The following is a 19,473-nucleotide window of genomic DNA, read 5'->3' on the forward strand; positions in this document are numbered from 1 at the left end:
TTGATCTTTGAGTTGCTTTTTCTGTTGCTGAATTTATTGTAGTTTGGTTTGTTAATGTAGATAGGAATAAGATTTGGCAAAAGCTAGCAAAGTAGATGAAGAATGAGAAATGTACTTTTTATGCAACTTTATCAAGGGAAGAAAGATAAATAGTTGGAGAAATATGCATTCCTTTTCTACGAGTTTTTAAGTCCAAGGAATACAGCAAGCACAGAATGATCAACAAGTTAACTCAATTCCTTTCTTTGATACATTGTTCTCTCTATAAGTCCATAAAAAAATTAAGGTGATTGGCTATGCAAATGGGTTTGGTCTTGGAATCCAGAATCTAATTCCTTACTTTTCTTTTCGAAAAAGGAAATATGTGCACCTTTGGTAATTTGGTTCTTCCAAATGCTACTTCATATACACTTGATATGAGAGGCCCCAAAAGAAAACCCCAAAAAAGGTGGAGATAGAGATTCAGGGTGGACAAAACATGGGTTACGGCTACTTGGCGGTGTGGTTCTTGTTGCTGTGCATTATCCTGCAAGGTTTAGCAAATGGGGTGGTAGCTGCAGGCGGCCTGGCTTGCAACTGGGGAACGCGTTCAACGCACCCACTCCCACCGACCATAGTGGTCAAGCTCCTAAAAGACAACGGATTCAGCAAAGTGAAGCTCTTTGAAGCGGATCCAGGGGCACTCAAAGCTCTTGGGAAATCGGGTATCCAGGTTATGCTTGGGATACCCAACGAGTTCTTAGCTCCCCTTGCAAGCAGCGTCGGAGTTGCCGAGAATTGGGTAACCAAAAATGTCTCGTCTTTCATATCAAAATATGGGACTGATATAAGGTAATTAAGTACGTGTCCTACATTCAAATTCCATATTTTCATTTCCAACACTAATAATTAAGCACTAATGTTCAAAATGTACTAAAGAAGCCGTTCAAACTATCAAAATGTATAAAAAATATCACTTTTTTTTTTTATATTCCTATAATACCCGAATTCTTTTTTTTTTTTTTTTTTTTGACATGTCCAAACACAAGAGGGGGGAGGAGGGATTCAAACTAGTGACCTCCGCTTCATGAGGCGTGGTCTCTAGTCGATTGAGCTACCCTTGAGGACAATACCCCTATTCTTTTAAAAACTAAATAAAAAATAAACTAAACTATTTTTTAAACATAAAAGAAAAAAAAAAACTAAAGGGCGAATAAATACAAAATATATTTTTTGGAATAAATAAAAAATTAGTGGTTGGCTCAACTCGTATGGTATAAAAAATATGGATAGATGCAAAATCACTATAATTGTCTTAAATTACAAATTACTCGTACGGTATAAAAAATATGGATATATGCAAAATCAAACCATGCATGTGGTTGGCTCAACTCGCAGCCAACCCTTTCTTTTTTTTTTTTTTTTTGGAAAATTAATTTTTTAGTTTTTAATTTTATTAATTTTAAAGGAATAAGGGTATTATAAGAATATAAAAAAAGACGTGGCATTTTTGACACACTTTGATAGTTTGATGAGTTACTTTAACATCTCTTGAATATCGTGGGGCTCTTTAAAATACAGCTATTAGTTTGGAGGCTAAAATTTTCAAATTCAAGATGGCCTTTGTCTCATGTTATTAGTTATTTTTAATCTCGAAACAATGTAATAACGTAATACACTATTATTATTATTATTATTATTATTATTATTTAGAATATAATACACTATTAATTGCTTAGCATGCATCTATTAAATATCAATTGATTGTATTATTGAACCTTACTTTTGACATGTATATATATATATTTGTACATGGAATACGCAGATATGTAGCCGTGGGTAATGAACCTTTCCTCAAGACTTACAAAGACACTTTCACGCAAACCTTATTTCCGGCGCTTAAAAATATCCAAGCAGCTCTTATAAAAGCCGGCTTAGGCCGACAAGTGAAGGTAACCGTCCCAATAAACGCTGACGTGTACCAGACCGACACTAGTCTCCCCTCCGGCGGCGACTTCCGGTCCGATATCCACGCTCTCATGATGTCCATCGTCAAGTTCCTCAGCGACAATGGCGGTCCGCTCACCATCAACATCTACCCATTCCTCAGCCTCTACGCCGACCCCCATTTCCCCATAGACTACGCCTTCTTCAATGGCACCGCCGCTCCAATCGTCGATGGCTCCATCTCTTACACCAACGTCTTGGACGCAAACTTCGACACCCTCATTGCAGCTCTTGAAAAGAATGGTTTCTCGTCATTGCCCGTCATCATCGGCGAGGTCGGATGGCCGACGGACGGCGACACCAACGCTAATACAGAGTACGCACGGAGATTCAATCAAGGCCTATTGAATCGCATAATTCAAGGCCAAGGCACCCCAAAGCGGCCTACTCCGCCTGACATTTACCTCTTTGCCCTCACAGATGAGGATGCCAAGAGCATCGACCCGGGGAATTTCGAGCGCCATTGGGGAATCTTCTCTTACGATGGAAGCATCAAATACTCATTGGATATGGGAAACGGACGAAGCCTTGTTGCAGCAAAAGGAGTCAAGTATTTGGCGAGGGAGTGGTGTGTGATGTCACCTCAGGCAACTATTTCAGACCCCAATTTGGCGCAGAACATAAATTACGCATGTAGTTATGCTGATTGCACAAGTCTTGGATATGGATCCAGCTGCGGGAGGTTGGATGCGGGGAGCAATGCTTCTTATGCTTTTAACATGTACTACCAGACCATGGATCAGAGAAAAGGTGCATGCAATTTTTCCGGTTTATCAGTTACTACGAAAACAGATCCTTCTCGGGATACGTGCCGGTTCGAGATCATGATCGACCTGACGGGGAAGCACGAGCTGCCGGCTCCTACCCCTTCACCGGCTGTTGGAAGAAACCAAAATTCACTACCGCTCGTGTGGGTTCTTGGGATCATATTAATCATTTGTGGATCCTCGTGATCAAGAAAATCATATACATTTGATTCATTGTTTGATAAAAGCATCCATCATTCCTTGTTTCTTGTTGAACAAATACCAACACGATTCTGTGGATTCATTTCATTTCTGTCAAACTTGTAAAGAATATGGTAATTTCATGTTTTTTTTTTGTAAGTTGCCAAGCATGTCTTGTACAAGCAGAATGCATGTACTCTCACCCAATACAAAAGATGCCCTTGTTTAATCTTATCATTACTTACAATTTTACAAAGAGATCACCAGCTTTGGTGCACCCAAATCATAAACATGAAATAATATCTAGTGGAAGGTAGTGTGAGAAATGGGAAATAACTATGACGACAATGATAATTTAATTAATGCAATCAGCGTATAGGTATAAACAGTCGAATCTTCTGTCGGGGGTTTGCGGTTTGTAATCGGAATCTACTATTTGTGGGTACGCTACCTGTACTAACTACTAATAGTTTTTAAAGGTAGTTAAAAAAAAACTGTTAACTGCCTAACTACTAGTTAGAAAAAATTGTTAATCGCCTAGGCAGTTACGGTTAATATATATATATATATATATATATATATATATAAATAATGTGGTATGTAGTAATGTATTATCATATTTGTTGAGCCAAATGTTAATGCTCTTAGTGGTTGGGCTTCTAGCTAAAATATGAGCTAAGCCTGTTATAATACTGTTAGATGGTTAGAAGGGTTGTTAGGCTGATTGTAAATGTATATAAGGCAGTCAGCATAACTGAAGAAAATTAAGAAAGATCCATTTGGCTTGTTTGTAATCTCTGAAGACTCAATAATATATATGTACCCTCGGATTCGTCCAATTCATCCATGTCATTATCCCTCTCTATAATCCTCTCATCTATTCTATCCATTCAATATCATGCATCTCTATACTCCGTAAATACATAAATAAGTAGAAGGTTCTTTACATGTAGGTACTTGGTTTCGCTCAGGGGCAAAATTCATTCTCTTCTCCTTTACTGGGCGGTGGTTTTGGGTCCGCGCTCAACTTGTGGACCATCACTGAGGGATCTATTTCCAGCATATCTTCATAGCTCAAGGCAAAGATATCTCTATTGTCCTGGAAAAAGGCCAGCAATTCTTCCTTTACCTCTCGGGTCAAATGCGACCTAACCCTGATTTTTCTGTCGAAGTTATCGATTGTGAATTCCTCAAACTCTTCAACCGGGCTGCCCATGTTGTTTGGACCGATATTGTGAGCTGCGGAATCCTACATCGGAGGAAAACAACCTCTTGGCTAGTTTGTGTAAGCTTTGCTTGAGTGCTGCCATGTAACATTTATGGTGGCAAAGAAATTCTATTAGCTAGACATGGTAGCTCCTCAAGATATGAAGAGCGAATTTTGAAGGATGTATAGATTGAGCTTTGTTATAATTGGGGGCTTGATTTAGACATCTTTCATTGATTGTTTTCCTTTGTATTTGGGGGAGATTTTGTTTGTCGGTGTGGTGAGGTTTCTAGCTTTTTGCTAGAAGTGTGATTAATGAAATAAAAAAGAAATATCTATTATTTATCATAAACTTCAAACAACTTAAAACAAAAATAGCAAAAATGAAAACCCACTTCCTCAAGTTTTAATGGGTCCCACATCACTTTCGTCGTATTTAAACAATCTAACACAGTGGACCATAGAGGGCTTGCTGGATCCAAACTAGGGTCGCATCATCTGGAGTTTTCTTGAGCACTCAGTAATACCACGAATCTTAACCGTCAATATGTATGGAATACCAAAGTACGGACGGTTCAGATCCCTTAAAATCCATCGAATATATACACGAGATAGCGTAACCACCCGAAACTGCCCAGCTCTTCTTTGCCTTCCCGGTCCCACCCTTACCCCTTCTCTTTCATCTCTACTCCCTCGCAAGTCGCAACCCAGCCCTGCCTTCGTGTCGAAGAAAAAGCCTCTCTCTCTCTCTCTCTCGGTGCACGAATCCTTAGCCATGCAAGAAACTGAGCTGCACGATTTGTCCGACGACGCGGATTACGCTGCGTCACAGCTACAAGTAAGCATTTCCTAATCACCAAGCCCTTCGATTACTTTTTACCAATTTGTTTTAATCGGAATTACGGTCAATCGGGGATTTTTGTTGCAATTTTTGCAAAAACTGAATCCTGGACATTAGCTGATTAATCTAACGGGGAGTAATTCGTAATGCGTAATCCTTGAGTTTGATTTTGGGTTTTGCTTGTTCAATTCGGTTTCAGGCGTCGGCAAGCATGATGCGAAGCGATGGTATCAAGCGGAGTTCGTCGAGCGAACCGGACGGTGCGGAAATCGTTTATCTGAAGGATAATGTGACCATTCATCCGACGCAGTTCGCTTCCGAGAGGATCAGTGGGCGATTGAAGTTGATCAAGCAAGCTTCTTCTCTCTTTATGGTAATTACTACTTGTTTTATATGTGTTTTAGTAGAGTGCCTCGGTTTTATTGATCTTTGAGTTGCTTTTTCTCTGTGTGTATGTAATTTCTAGACGTGGATTCCATACAAGGGGCAAAGCACGAATGCGAAGCTGTCTGAGAAAGGTTGTTGGCTTTGGATTTGTAATTTAATGAGTTTAGTGCGTGAGATTATAAATAATTGTTAAATTTATTGTTGTTTGGCTTGTTAATGTAGATAGGAATCTTTATACCATAAGGGCGGTGCCTTTTACGGAGGTGCGGTCCATTCGCCGGCACACCCCAGCGCTTGGGTGGCAGTACATTATCATTGTTTTGTCTTCAGGTAAAGGATTCGCACATGATTTTGTCTTCAGGTAAATATTTATGATTCTGACTACAATGTTTTGAAGCTCTGAAATTTATGATGCTGAAAGTTGTGTTGGATCTACTTATACTAAACTTTAATTTATGGATTAGTAGTGTGGATATGATGATGGATTCTCAGGTACAGTGCACTGTATGAACATAATCCTCATAACAGAAAGACGTGTGGTGCAAAATATGCTAATGATTTTGAAATGTTTAACCTGAGAAAGAAATTCTAAAGTCTTTGATGTCAAAGAATCTTAAATAACATATGTGTATTGGATGCTTGGAAACAGCCACCGAAGCCTTAAATTGCTCCATTTCTCTGTATACAATCTAGATAATTTTTTTTTTGGATGAATAAATCTAGATAATTGTTTTGGGTGAATTTTTTATGTTTGTTTTTTTGAACTTTTTTAATAGTTCTATGTTTTAGATCTTGAGTTCTTCGCAATTTATGTGAGATCCAATTTTCACACCATTTTTGGTTGAATTTTATCGCTAAGTTATGATTTCCTGCTAGGTGCCTCTATTTGGCTGGTTTATCCTTTTGTAATTCAAAGAAACTGTTCTCTTCTATGTTGTGTGACCTGATCCATTTACTGTCATGTATTTCTATAATGTATTAATGGGAAGTCTTTTGCAGGACTTGCTTTTCCTCCTCTGTACTTCTACAATGGAGGAGTTAAAGAGTTCCTTGGTACAATAAAGCAACATGTTTTTCTTGTGAGGTTGGTTGTTGTTTACATGCCGTGTTTCTATTATTTTTGGTTTTATGTTATATATAGACCTGGCTGTCTCTTGCTATGCATGGAAATTTCTTTTTAGAATAAAATCTTTGACCCAATCTGATCCAAAATACTCGTTAAGGATGTAATGTATGAAGAGGTTTCCAATTTTTCTTTGAAACTGTTAAGAATATAAATGAGGAGGAATAAGATGTATACATTGAAGAGGGACTTTTATAAGTACAAATTATGTAATTTTATTATTATGGCCAGTTTGTGGTTGTGGTGTTTTACAAATTTCAGCATATTCTGCCATTTCTAAGTTTCTTTTCATCAATACCCAGGTCTGCTGAAGATGCAAATGTATTTCTTGTGAATGATTTTGGAAATCCTCTCCAGGTGCACATTATACTGATTTACTCATTTGGTTGGTTGGTAGAATTACTACTACTTTTCATTCATTCGTTGATGCATAATATTCTAGGAATGATGCCGGCATGTGAGAATGAAAGATTTTTATCGCAGGAAAATAATTCTCTCTTTGTTGCAATATCTTGCTTTAGAATTAAATGGAGGATTATGCTAACGTGTAAACACTTGGTTTGCTCACTCATTTTGCACATACATATTTTGGTCAAGATAAAATAATCCTCTAACTGGCCTATATATATATTAATTCTGATCTAGTGTATATGGTTTACATTGTATTTTATTTTACTTTGTCTTGATTTCTTTATTCTTTAATGATGGACTGCGAAATAGAAAACTGCTATGTTTTATCATGTTTTCATTGTTTTAAACAGAGAACTTTGTCTTCTTTGGAGCTGCCTATGGCTGTTTCTGTTGCTAGTGAGCCATCTACATCCATTTCAGTTGGCGAGTCCCCTTTAAATGAAAACCAGGAGAGAACTGATGTGGTATTTGGCAATTCCAGTGCTTCTCTGTACAATGGGAAGCAAAGGCAAAAGGTTCATGATCCTACTCGAGATCTCTCAATTCAAGTCTTGGAAAAGTTCTCTCTTGTGACCAAATTTGCCCGAGAAACAACTTCACAACTGTTCCGTGAAAATCACGGTAATGAATATGGTGCAATTGAAAGGAGAAACCATAACCAGTCTCCCCTTGATAATTCGCAGAAAGCATCCAATGTTACAGAAAAAATTCCTGATGGAAGCCCTGTAGCCTCAGATCCTTTGGAGGTATCTTTTTGTTAAATTTGTTTTCTAGTGAAAAAAGGCCTTTTAAGGAAAATTGATGTCATGAATGTTATGAGTTTTTGAATGTGCTCAATGAAATTCCCTGTCAGTACATCAGTACATCCTAGCTTTAGATATTGATAAATTCCAGTGCAAATTGTGAAGATGTTATGATATGTTGATTCTGCGGGTCTTAAATAAGGCATAATATGTATACAAACCATTATCATCAGATTAGTATTCTTCTTCTTTTTCGGTTTTTTTTTTTTTTTTGAAGTGGAACTCTGTCTAGATGCTATGGTATTACAATTGCAATTTAGGTGCATCATATTGCTTTATCCTACCAATTCTGTTTTATTTGCTGGCGTGTTTTATGTTTTTGATAATGGGTTGTGGTTTTTTTTTAAAAAAAAATCCTACCATTTATGTTTTCCTGTTTCTTCATCTTTTTGTGTAGTATGTAGTGTGTATGTGCGTACATGTGTGTGTTCTCTATCACTTTCCTTCTTTGTTTTTTGGTTAAACAGCCCTCTTAGAAACTGTTCGGCTACTTTGTAGACAAATTAGTCAATCAGAGATATTAGAATGCTTTGCATTTCTGTGCTCTCAATGAGGCATGACATGCACTGAGCCAGCTATCGGTCGGAGAAGGGAAGCAAAAAGGGGAAATAGTGCTTGAGATTACTTGTTAGGTTACCAGATAACTTTTGGAACTTTTGTTATGATGGATCTCAGTGATGCAATTCTTGCCTGTATCTCCTAAGCATTACAAAGTACTGTTGTTAATAGATTATGGTTCAAATCAGAGCTTTATTCTCTTGGTTCGACTGAAAGCTCCTGTGTTATTTTAGTTGGAAGAATTTGGAATTCAATTCCAGGACTATCTGATGCAGACATCTATCCCTATTAAACAGAATATTTCTTATATGAAACACAATCATGTCGAAGAAGCTGCTACCAATTTGGGAACTTTTGAGCTAATCGATTGTAAGGAGGTATTAAAAGGAGCCTTCTGCTTAATTTAGTTTCTGGGTTTTTATTTTTCCTTTTAGTAATCCTCCCTTTTAATGTCCTTAGTTCACAAGGACTTTTAGTTTGCATTGTAGACTGATGTTTTTGTAAGCTTTTTGCTATATTCTGCGGTTTTTTGCGGTTTAAATTTTGAATGCCTTAGCTCACTATCTTTTCTACATATGAGTGCTGCATCGTTTACAAAAATTAGTCTAGCAGACCAACTATCATCCTCGATTCTTTATCCATCAAGTTGGAATATCTGAAGAGGATGGAAAGATTTTACAGGCTGAGGTGCTAAGCACTGAATTGTTACACTTGAATTGGTTGCTTTCATGATGGACCTAGGACATATTCCTACTGGGCTATAATGTATTGACATGCATGCTTGTTCTTTGAATTTTAGCATGCTAACAAATTTCTAATCTGTTGCTGAATGATGATTAAGTTGAATGCTTCAAGCCTCCAAGCTTTGGCTGCAGATACACCCATTGCCACTCAATTACAAGCCCAAAACAATCTGGTTTCTGTTAGTGTGTTCGGTAAATAGATTATTATATATATAGCTTAGTAATGCCCTCTATTGGCCATATGAATGATGGGGTTAGGAGCTGTGACCTTGGAATGTTTTTAATGCAGAATCTTGTCATGTGCTTGATGGCCAGTGAGTTATTTTCATTTACAATAAAAGCCATTCTTCCAATTATTGTTTTTATTTATTTTTGAAGTTGAGTTGATGAGTAGTTTTTCAACACTTTGTTTTGTTAACTATTGACAATTCTGACTTTTATCTAGCCATTTATTTTTCCTTGTATGAAAAATGTGATAGGCTCTGTAAGTTTTGGATTTCCTTCACACATTAAAATGAGTTGTATCTACCGTTTGTTTTATTTACAATTTACAATTGATAGTTTCTGGCTATTCTTATCTAACCATTTTTTTTTATGAATGTGATATGCTTCGTAAGTTTCTGGATTTCTGGATTTCCTTCACACATTAATGACGTACCATAAACGAACTCATTTAGTGAATGCTAAATGAAGAGGAAACCATAAGCTGATGCACCTTAGCTAAACCCAATGGGTTGGCTCGAGTGGTAAGTACCTTGGCCTTGGTGCCTTATAAGGCATTAGGTATAAGTTTCGATTCCTTTGAGTGCAAACAATTCTTTAGGGCCATGCCTGTGGATAAAAGCCTGAGCTTTAACTGACCCGTGTGGAGGGGGCACTTTGCATGGTGTATCGAGAATTTAGTCGGGGTGAAGCCCTGGATACCCCAATTATCAAAAAAAAAAAAAAAAAAAAAAAAAAAAATGTAACTTATCTGACTTGTCCAAACATGTTTTGTTTGCATTCTTGCTATACGATATATCCATGTACATGTATAATACAGAAGATTGTGATTAAGATGGTCATAGGGTTATCAATCTACAACTGTTTTCTTTAAAAAGAAAAACTACCATCATTACACATACCATGAGTGCCTTGACACGGATCTTAAAAATATCTTACTTTGTGCTATAGCTAGTGATAATTAACATAATGGTGGGAGTACAGTAGGACGTGATTGCTAACTGTTTAATACAGATACACTTTTCATTTTAATTAGTAGATAAAACAAACTTCCAAGGTGCCATTTTTACCCAATGGCACAAAATTTCTTTCCTTTTTGGCATCCCAAATCAACACTTTTTTTTGGCAGGTTGATAAATTGACACTAGTATGGGGAAAACCACGGCAGCCACCTTTGGGCTTTGAAGAGGTAAGAGCTGGGCTTTATTGAAGATATAAGTTCTCTTTGAAGATTGCAAATGATATTTCTATCAAGCAGATGTCTACTGTATCACAAACTATGAATTTTTATGTCAAAATGATTCCACTTCTTTACAAGACTATTTATATATTTGTATCATTGACGAACTGAACCATGCCATCAAAGAACTTTTTGAGTGACTTTTTATCCCATTTCTGTTCTTCCAAAGAAAAGTACTTCTAGACATACGGAGTGTGATTATATTGCTCTATTTAAGGTTTAATTGTTTTGCAGTGGTTCACCTTCTTGGATTCTGAAGGAAAAGTCCTGGATTCAAAAGCTTTGAGAAAGAGAATATTTTATGGGGGAGTCGAGCATGGATTACGGAAAGAGGTATATATACTATAGTAGGCGAGGTGTGTGATTTTATGCTTACTAGAATATGCATCTTGTTCTCACTTAGAAATCTCAATAATGTAGGCATGGGCATTTTTGCTGGGATACCATTCCTATGATTCAACATATGCAGAGAGGACATATCTTAGGTCCATTAAAAAGTCGGAGTATGAGACCATAAAGTTCCAGTGGCAGGTTTGTAATTCTAGTCTCTTATACTTCTTGCTATCCTTCCTCCCCATGAAGACTAGTTTACTTCTATGTGCATGTATCATGAGCACACATGCGAGCATAGATGTAATTATGCTTGTGTGAAGATACCCTTTTCATCAACGTTTTTCTTTAAGTAAATAGAGTTCATTAAAACCCAAAGGACGCACTCAACCATAGAGGAAGTATACAAGAGAAACACATAACTGGAAAAAGAAAAGAGATAAAAATAATAATAATAATAATAAAAGACATGAAAACTAGAAACATGAAAACAATCATAAGCAGGTATCCACTGAAAAGGGGTATGGAAAAACAAGGCCTTTAGCTCCACCGTTGTCCTCTTGTTGTCTTCAAAGCTTTGATCATTTCTTTCTGTCCAAATGCACCACATCAAACAAAGTGGAATCATGTTCCACAAAGCTTCGCTTTGAGAATTACCTATCTTCCTTCTCCAACAATCGAGGAGATCTCTCACTCGACGATGCATGACCCATGCTAAGCTGAAAAAGCCGAAAATAGAATACCATAAGGCACTAGCTATTTTGCAATGAAGAGGTGGTCAACGGTTTTCCCATTCTTCTTACACGCGCAACACCAATCTACTACTACTATTTTCCGCCTTCTTAAGTTGTCCACATGAGGATCTTACCTAAAGCAGCAGACCAAACGGAGAAAGCCACTCTTAAAGGGGCCTTACTATGCCAAATATACCTTTAAGGGAAGGGATTGCCGGCATGAGGTATTAAGACATTATGGAGTGATTTTACATCAAACAACCCTTTCTTGGAGGGGTTCCAACAAAACTTTTCAGCACCATCCTGATTCATCTTAACGGAATACAACTGATTGAAAAACGAGGAAAAGAATTCCAATTCTCAATCATGCACCACTCTAACGAAATTAACTTTTCATTGAGGAGCCATTAGAGAACTAAAGATGATTAGCTACAGAATCATCCCTAAGGCAAGCAATGCTATACAACTTAGGAAACGCTGCCTTTACAACTGATCGAAAAACGAGGAAAAGAATTCCAATTCTCAATCTTGCGCCACTCTAGTGAAATTAACTTTTCATTGAGGAGCCATTAGAGAACTAAAGATGATTAGCTACAAAAGCATCCCTAAGGCAAGCAATACTATACAACTTAGGAAACACTGCCTTTAGGGGATGTTCCCCACACCGCACATCGTGCCAAAAGCTTATCTTGGAACTATCACCCAACTTGAATCTAGTAAATCTAGAAAATTCCTCCCAACCCCTCCTAATGAATTTCTAGTGACCCACCCCATAAGATCCAAAGACTTCATTAGAGCACCACCCACCCCACTGATTGCCATATTTAACTGCCGCTACCCTTCTCCAAAGAGCCTCTCTCTCATTTGTGTAATGCCATAACCACTTTCCTAGAAAGGTTCGGTTTTGAATAAATAGCGAACCCCCAAACCCTTCTCCGTGATCGGAGAACAAATCTTGGGTTAGCTTACTAGGTGGAATTTGACCACTTCACCCATACCTCCCATCGAGAAATTCCATTCTAGTTTCTCAATTCGATTGGCAACGGTAGTTGGGAGGGGAAACAACAAGAAGAAGCTATAGGCAAGTTAGACATAGCGCTCTTGATTAAGGCAATAATCCTGCCCCTTTCGGACAAGTACAAATGCTTCCTACTAGCCAAACGATGTTCAACCTTTTTAATAATGCTATTCCAAAGAGGTTTGGCTTTAAGAGAAGCACCCATAGGAAGACCAAGGTACTTCATTGGCAAAGATGTGACCCTGCAACCCAAGATACTAGCCAAACCTTCTACATTATCAGTCAAACTTACATGAACCAATTCTAACATAGTCAAATTGATCTTCAAGCCCAAGACAATTTTAAAACATAAGAACAAGCATCACAAATGATGGAGGTGATATAAGTGTCACAGACAATTAAAGTGTCATCCGCAAACAGAAGATGAGAGAATCAAACCCACCAACCCATTTCCCACAGACTAGCCAGACAGCAAACCCCCACTCACTGCAGCAGAAATCATCCTGCTCAAAGCATCCATCACAATGACAAATAACAGAGAAGACAGGTCCCCTTGTCTCAAGCTACGGGAACTACTAAAAAAAACAGTGGAAGTGCCGTTCACTAAAACCGAAAAACGCACCAAAGAGATACGATGAACTATCCATGTACACCATTTTCCCCCAAAACTGCATCTTAGCATGTACAATATAAAAAATCCCAATTAACATGATCATAAGCTTTTTTAAGTCCAATTTTCAAAGCACATCTGACTACCCATATTTTATTCTACTATCAAGGAATTCATTAGCAATGAGAATAGAGTCTAGGATCTGCCTTCCTCGGATGAAGGCATTATGAGACTTAGAAATAATCTTCTCCAAAACTATCTTTAGCTTGTTAGCTAGAACCTTAGCAATAATTTTATAAATGCCACTCACTAATCTAATTGGATGGAAATCCTTGAGATCATCAGGCCCATAAATCTTCGGAATGAGAGCAATGAATGTAGTATTTAGGCTCCTTTCAAACTTACCTCTATTATGGAAGTCATGAAAGACCTTCATGATGTCTTCTTTTAAAACATTCCAGCAAGCTTGGAAGAACACAATAGAGTAACCATCATGGCCTGATGCCTTGTCACCATTCATAGCTTTCACTACCTCCGAATCTCCCCCTTCCTCAAGTTCTTTTCCAACCAATTAGTCTCAACCTCACCAATAGAGTCAAAAGAAAGGCTGTCCAACATAGGCTGCCAACTGAATTGCTTGGTATACAAATTTCTATAAAGCTGGACAATGTGCTCACTAATCTCCACCTGGTCGGTAGAAATTGTACATCAACTACAAAGAAGACTCAATGGAATTCTTTCTTCTATTGGAGTTGGCCATTATGTAAAAGAACTTCGTGCGCTTGTCACCCCCCTTAACCATAAGGCCCTAGATTTCTGCATTCAACTCACCTCCTTCATGAGAGAGGAACTTTCTACCTCACTTAACACTTTTGCCTTCTTCATCTCTTCTTATCACCTAAGGCCCTCTCTTCTTCAGTGATTTCAAGAACTCGTAAATCTTCCAAAAGGATCTTTTTCTTCCTCCCTACATTGCCAAACACCTCATTCCATCTTAATTCAGTTTTCAAAGCCTTGTGCTTGTGGGCCAAAGTGAAACTTGGAGAGCCTTGGAAGTGATAAAAGTCCCACATGTGGGCTAACTGGTCTCCAGATTTCATGAATGATGTAAGTTTATCTCCACCGAGTATCTTATCTCAAATAAAATGACAATCAGCCTCAATATGTTTGGTCCTTTCATGAAAAACTAGGTATTTTAAATGTTGTAGTATGCTAGCCTCTCTCTCTCTCTCTCTCTCTCTCTCTCTCTCTCTCTCCGCTTCTTTGGGCGTTTATAGTAAAACTGCCCACATATCCCTAGTCCTATCTCTAAACCCTAGCCTATCAATTTCTACATATTTTTAAGCGAGCCTGGAGATAACTTTTCACCATTCATTTACAAGATTGGCCATGAAAGTTGAATTACCATGGATGTCCTGCACCATAAGTAAGCGACAAGGCTAGGACAGTAAACAGGCAATCATCTTTAAAGAATTGTAAAAATACTTAGAATTTTCTAGTTTGTCCATTGTTTCAGCTTGACCATTTTTACTACCATTGAAAAGTGTGGACTACCAATGCTCGAGTCATTATCTTGATCTTTTGGTTTGATAGGCTAAACAGTGTCATGACCATGTCTAAATTTGTGTAAAATTTTGTGTAAATTGGTTCACAAGACCCTGGTAGAGCACCCACTAGATATCATATTGGTGTGAAAATTGCACGCTGCAAGCAGTGTGCACGTAAGTTGTAACACATTTTGGGATCTCTTCAAGGCAAGGCCAAAAGTATAGTATGGAATATTTAATTTTTCTCTTGCCTCGTGGTTCTCTGCATTCTTTATAAGGATGAAAAATTCTCTTGCCTCTTGCCAAAGTAAGCTTCAGTTAGTTTATTCAAAAATTCTCATATTTCTCCTGATTATGATTTATCCAAGGCTTTACGAATGTATGCATATTTTCCTCTGCAGAGTATCTCCCCGGAACAGGCAAAAAGATTCACAAAATTCAGGGAGAGAAAAGGCCTTATTGAGAAAGATGTGGTATGCAGAAAACTAGCACATTGTTTCTGAACTTACAAATTGAATTCATTGGATAAATTTCAGAAATTAACTTTTAAGTACAATTGTTTTTTTTATCTGTTTTTTAAGGTAAGGACTGACAGATCGCTCTCCTTCTATGATGGGGATGATAATGCAAATGTGAATCTATTACGTGATATTCTACTAACATACTCATTCTACAACTTCGATCTTGGTTATTGTCAGGTAAATCTTTCTCATGAAAAGTTTATTCTACTGGACATTCGGTTTGTTGTCTGATTTTGATTTTGTGTAGATGCTTCAGTGATCGGTTGGTTGGCTCAGATGTAAATCTTAGGAAAACATTCTAAATGCAATGGAAATAAATAATATCTTAGAAAGTGTGCATTCTTGCTTTTTGCTTATTATTTGAATGTAAATATAGGACTGTGCATTACATGCTTGTACTGATAGCCATTTATGTAGAGACCCATGGGCTGGATAACATGGATGGCCTACTGAATGACATGTCTTTAATAAATCAGTTCATGTAAATACAAAGATAAGATATACTCTGACATATTGAACATTTAACGATCAAATACACATTACAATACCCCTCACAGGTGAAATATTATTGTACAAAATATAGCATAAAAGCACCTTTAACATCCTAGAAAGTACTTTTGGTTATAACATGATGGAACATACTTAATAGCCATCTCAGGAATATATTTTCTTTTACATATATATGGTATATATAAATTTTTCTTTTCTCCAAAAAAAAGTCCCCTATTAAGATGAGTTGAATTTTTTTTCTTCACATAGCATTTTCAGAAAACAGCAAGACACTTTTCGATTAATGATCTTTTTTTTCCAGACATTTAACCAAAATTTATACATGATTCTAATGTTTTTCAAGGATCTTGTCAATGGATTTCTTTTAAGGCTGAATTATTTGTTCTCAACACGAATAGAAACTTGTGTTGCAGTGATGGCTGCATTTGGCTGTTTACTTTGTTATGCATGTGTAAATGAATGTATTTATACATATATGTACTGTATGTATGCATACAAATATGTATGGTGTATGAGCTTGATAGTTATTGGGTACATTTCCTACTAACTTAAGCTTTTGGATAATTGACTATTCAACTTGATATTTGATCACCCTTCTTTTGGCCATCATGAGGGTTGTCTCAGGATTATTCAATATGATATCAGAGCCTAATGTGTTTGTTTGAAAGCCTTGTTCTAATCGTGGGAGCTGCTATTTGTTTTTGTTTTGGAACTCCAATTTTAGAGTTCACGTACATTTTTGGGCCATGTGGGGGAAGGAGGGTCGATGCTAGCATGTATGATCGTGATGTACATTGTTAGACCTATTTCTTGTCAGTTCAACATTCTTGGACCGTTGGTTAGCCAGTAATATATGTATTGCAAGCATCGATCATTCTTTTATTTTTTATTTTTTATTTTTTATTTTTTTGGGCTTACTCTATAATTCTTCTTCCAGAAAACATTATTGTTCTCAAGATTATGGTTGATTGACTTTTGGTGGTGTTATAAAGTTTATGAATGCTTAATGGTTAGTTATCTATATGCTGAACTGACTATGTTTCATTCTGGGTCTGTCGAAGTTGTTTTAGGTCCTGCATTGCTGTTGTTTTATTCCAGTGCATGTACAGAAGCTTTTCTTCCCCTTGTTTGTGTATTGTTGGGGATATGCTGTGGTACTTATATCTGCACATTATACATCTTTCTTCTTTCCTACAGGGTATGAGCGATCTTCTGTCCCCAATATTGTTTATAATGGAGGATGAGTCGGAATCATTTTGGTGTTTTGTTGCATTGATGGAACGCCTTGGACCCAATTTCAATCGCGACCAAAATGGCATGCATTCTCAACTTTTTGCAATATCCAAGGTCTGTCTCTCTCTCTCTCTTACACGTACGGAAAGAAATTAGTTGATATATCATGTTGTGTTAGTAGAGGTCACATTTAGAAATATAGTTTCTTAATTTATATTTCCACTTAGTTTCTTAATTTATATGTTGTGCTTTTCTTTTTTTAGAAATAGAGTGTAACTTAATGGTATGAAATTTTGCTTTAGCTGTAGTAGTCTTTTTGCTTAATGGATTTAAGGATTTTGCTTAATGGTCTTGTTTCATGATTACCATTTTGGCCCTTTTAATCTTATGATAATAGTTCTTCTTGGTAAAAGAAAGTATTAAAAAAAAAAAAAAAATGGTTGAATGAAAATGAAGAAAGAAAGCCATTAGGCGTAGGAGTTCCATTGTTTTTGAGAATAAAGATTTGTGGTACAACCTCTAACAGACTTCATTTGGGGATGCTAGCTGGTGTTGTTCACCAAGTATAATTGATAATATGATCTTTTAATTGCCTTATATGACTTAATTAAGGTGGTCACTGGAAGTCTGTTTGGTTCTTCAGTAAATGTGTTCTTATATATATTATGTGAAGGCATTTCTCTTGTTGGTGGGCTTTTTTGTTAAATCTTCATGCTGTTATTGAAAATGAAACAACATAGTAAGCTGTGACTGTACACGTGCACCAAGTTGGAATCAAACTTCAATACTATATTTCAAGTCATTAATCAATTTTTGGATGTGTGTATGAACATTTAGTGCATCAGCTGTAAACGATAATGCTTGCATAACAGTTGATTCTTTGTTTTAGTCCTAATGATTTCTCACTCTCCTTGTGGCAGTTGGTGGAGTTGTTAGACAGCCCATTGCATAACTATTTTAAGCAGCACGACTGCCTGAATTACTTCTTTTGTTTTCGCTGGATTCTAATACAATTCAAAAGGTCAGCTCTTTTACTGGTTGATTTATTTAATCTTTTGTTACAGCAGAGTAAATAATATGCTAACACGCTAACACGTCTGCATTTTTGTTTGTTTTGTTTTTTCCTTCTCTTTTGATAGGTAACCCTAACATGTTTCAAATTTTAGATTGTCATTGATGCCTAAAATTGCCACTTAATTAATAATTGTACCTTTCACTTGTAAACTATATCCAATTTTTACCTTTGGCAAAATCAATTGTCACTTATATTTTAGAATTGCTACAAATTTGTCTGATATAATATCATAACTTTTGTAGGGAATTTGAATACGAGAAAACAATGCGTTTATGGGAGGTATTATGGACGCATTATTTGTCAGAGCACCTCCACCTGTATGTATGTGTTGCTATCTTGAAGCGGTACCGAAATAAGATAATGGGGGAGCAGATGGACTTCGACACACTCTTGAAGTTTATTAATGAGTTGAGTGGTCACATTGACCTCGATCCAATCCTCAGGGATGCAGAGGCTTTGTGCATATGTGCTGGTGAGAATGGTGCCACTTGCATTCCTCCTGGAACCCCACCCTCATTGCCTGTCGACGACGGTTCATTCTACACGCAACAAGATGACGACGTATTGTAAATTCTGGTCTCAATTCTGGGGATGATATATCAACTACTTCATATTGTCAATTCTGTAAAAACACATATACTGTAATTCTTGTTTCTTTTTAGTCGACAATGTTAGTGGAGCAAAAATTTTCAAATGACGCTATTATCTTCACTCCTTTATTGGCCCAAACTGTTGGCCACTAGCCGACCACCACAACCACCAACCAAGCACCAATATCCCTCTACCCAATTCACATGTCTAGACCCCCAGACAACGGGAAGGTATGGTTCTTGATTACCCAATGCCTCCCGACAGGCAAGACCGGTTGGCCCACTTTGAGAGTGCAGGCCGAAGTCCATGTCGCAAATCACGGGAAGGATATCTTCATCTTGGGAAGGCACAAGGAATATCTGTTATTCGAATGACAAATGGGAGCTGCAACGGAGAAGATGCAGGCAAGGCAACGACCTCAACTTGCCAAAATGGCACGCACTTTTAAACGATGGGGAGTAATAGCCACACTTAATTACCCTGTGACACCTGTCTAGCAGAATCGGGCTACTTGGTGTACTCAATTTAGAGAGGCTCGACGGAGCAAACGACTAAGACCAAAACCATTGGCCCTATGGGCCAGGTATGTTGGCCCACTAGGCTTTCAAAACCAAGAAATTGTAATTAAATTGAGCTATGAAGATGAAGATGAATAATACCATTAATTTTATAAGATTTTGATGACGTGGCTGTTAAAGCTTTAACAGAAAATGTTAATCGAATTGTTGATTTGTCATGAATTTTAAGTTATAGATTTTAGGTGTTTACATTTAATATATATATATATATATATGGACCGAAATTGATGCCTAAACAAGGATAATATTTGTAAAAAT

General features: G+C 37.1%; 2 protein-coding genes across 5 annotated transcripts; both read left to right on the forward strand.

Moving 5' to 3' along the window:
- Positions 1-456: 456 nt before the first annotated feature.
- LOC132166470 (glucan endo-1,3-beta-glucosidase 5) lies at positions 457-3,055 on the forward strand. Its single transcript, XM_059577286.1, has 2 exons — positions 457-831; positions 1,805-3,055. The coding sequence occupies exons 1-2, from the start codon at positions 479-481 to the stop codon at positions 2,937-2,939; spliced, it is 1,488 nt and encodes a 495-aa protein (XP_059433269.1). The 5' UTR covers positions 457-478; the 3' UTR covers positions 2,940-3,055.
- Positions 3,056-4,672: 1,617 nt separating this feature from the next.
- On the forward strand, positions 4,673-18,743 carry LOC132166242 (uncharacterized). Of its 4 annotated transcripts, XM_059577023.1 has the most exons (17): positions 4,673-4,978; positions 5,181-5,354; positions 5,448-5,499; positions 5,591-5,698; positions 6,368-6,452; positions 6,794-6,848; positions 7,253-7,417; positions 7,586-7,648; positions 8,560-8,640; positions 10,358-10,417; positions 10,703-10,801; positions 10,889-10,999; positions 15,109-15,180; positions 15,289-15,405; positions 16,936-17,085; positions 17,892-17,992; positions 18,289-18,743. In XM_059577023.1, exons 1-17 carry the CDS (start codon positions 4,688-4,690, stop codon positions 18,614-18,616), a joined length of 2,112 nt encoding a protein of 703 aa, XP_059433006.1. In that variant the 5' UTR covers positions 4,673-4,687; the 3' UTR covers positions 18,617-18,743. The 4 variants fall into 4 exon arrangements, with proteins under 4 accessions (XP_059433006.1, XP_059433007.1, XP_059433004.1 ...); XM_059577024.1 differs by lacking the exon at positions 8,560-8,640; XM_059577021.1 differs by having other exon boundaries at positions 4,776-4,978; positions 7,253-7,648.
- Positions 18,744-19,473: the final 730 nt, after the last annotated feature.

The sequence above is a fragment of the Corylus avellana genome, chromosome ca11 (genome assembly GCF_901000735.1).
Source record: "Corylus avellana chromosome ca11, CavTom2PMs-1.0".
Lineage (NCBI taxonomy): Eukaryota > Viridiplantae > Streptophyta > Magnoliopsida > Fagales > Betulaceae > Corylus > Corylus avellana.

Bases quoted from the DNA above. Each gene is read 5' to 3' on its own strand.
- LOC132166470 (XM_059577286.1), top strand. From the start codon at position 479: ATGGGTTACGGCTACTTGGCGGTGTGGTTCTTGTTGCTGTGCATTATC. The intron at 832-1,804 runs GTAATTAAGTAC...TGGAATACGCAG, and splicing joins AAATATGGGACTGATATAAG to ATATGTAGCCGTGGGTAATG.
- LOC132166242 (XM_059577023.1), top strand. From the start codon at position 4,688: ATGTATGGAATACCAAAGTACGGACGGTTCAGATCCCTTAAAATCCAT. The intron at 4,979-5,180 runs GTAAGCATTTCC...ATTCGGTTTCAG, and splicing joins ACGCTGCGTCACAGCTACAA to GCGTCGGCAAGCATGATGCG. The intron at 10,418-10,702 runs GTAAGAGCTGGG...ATTGTTTTGCAG, and splicing joins CACCTTTGGGCTTTGAAGAG to TGGTTCACCTTCTTGGATTC.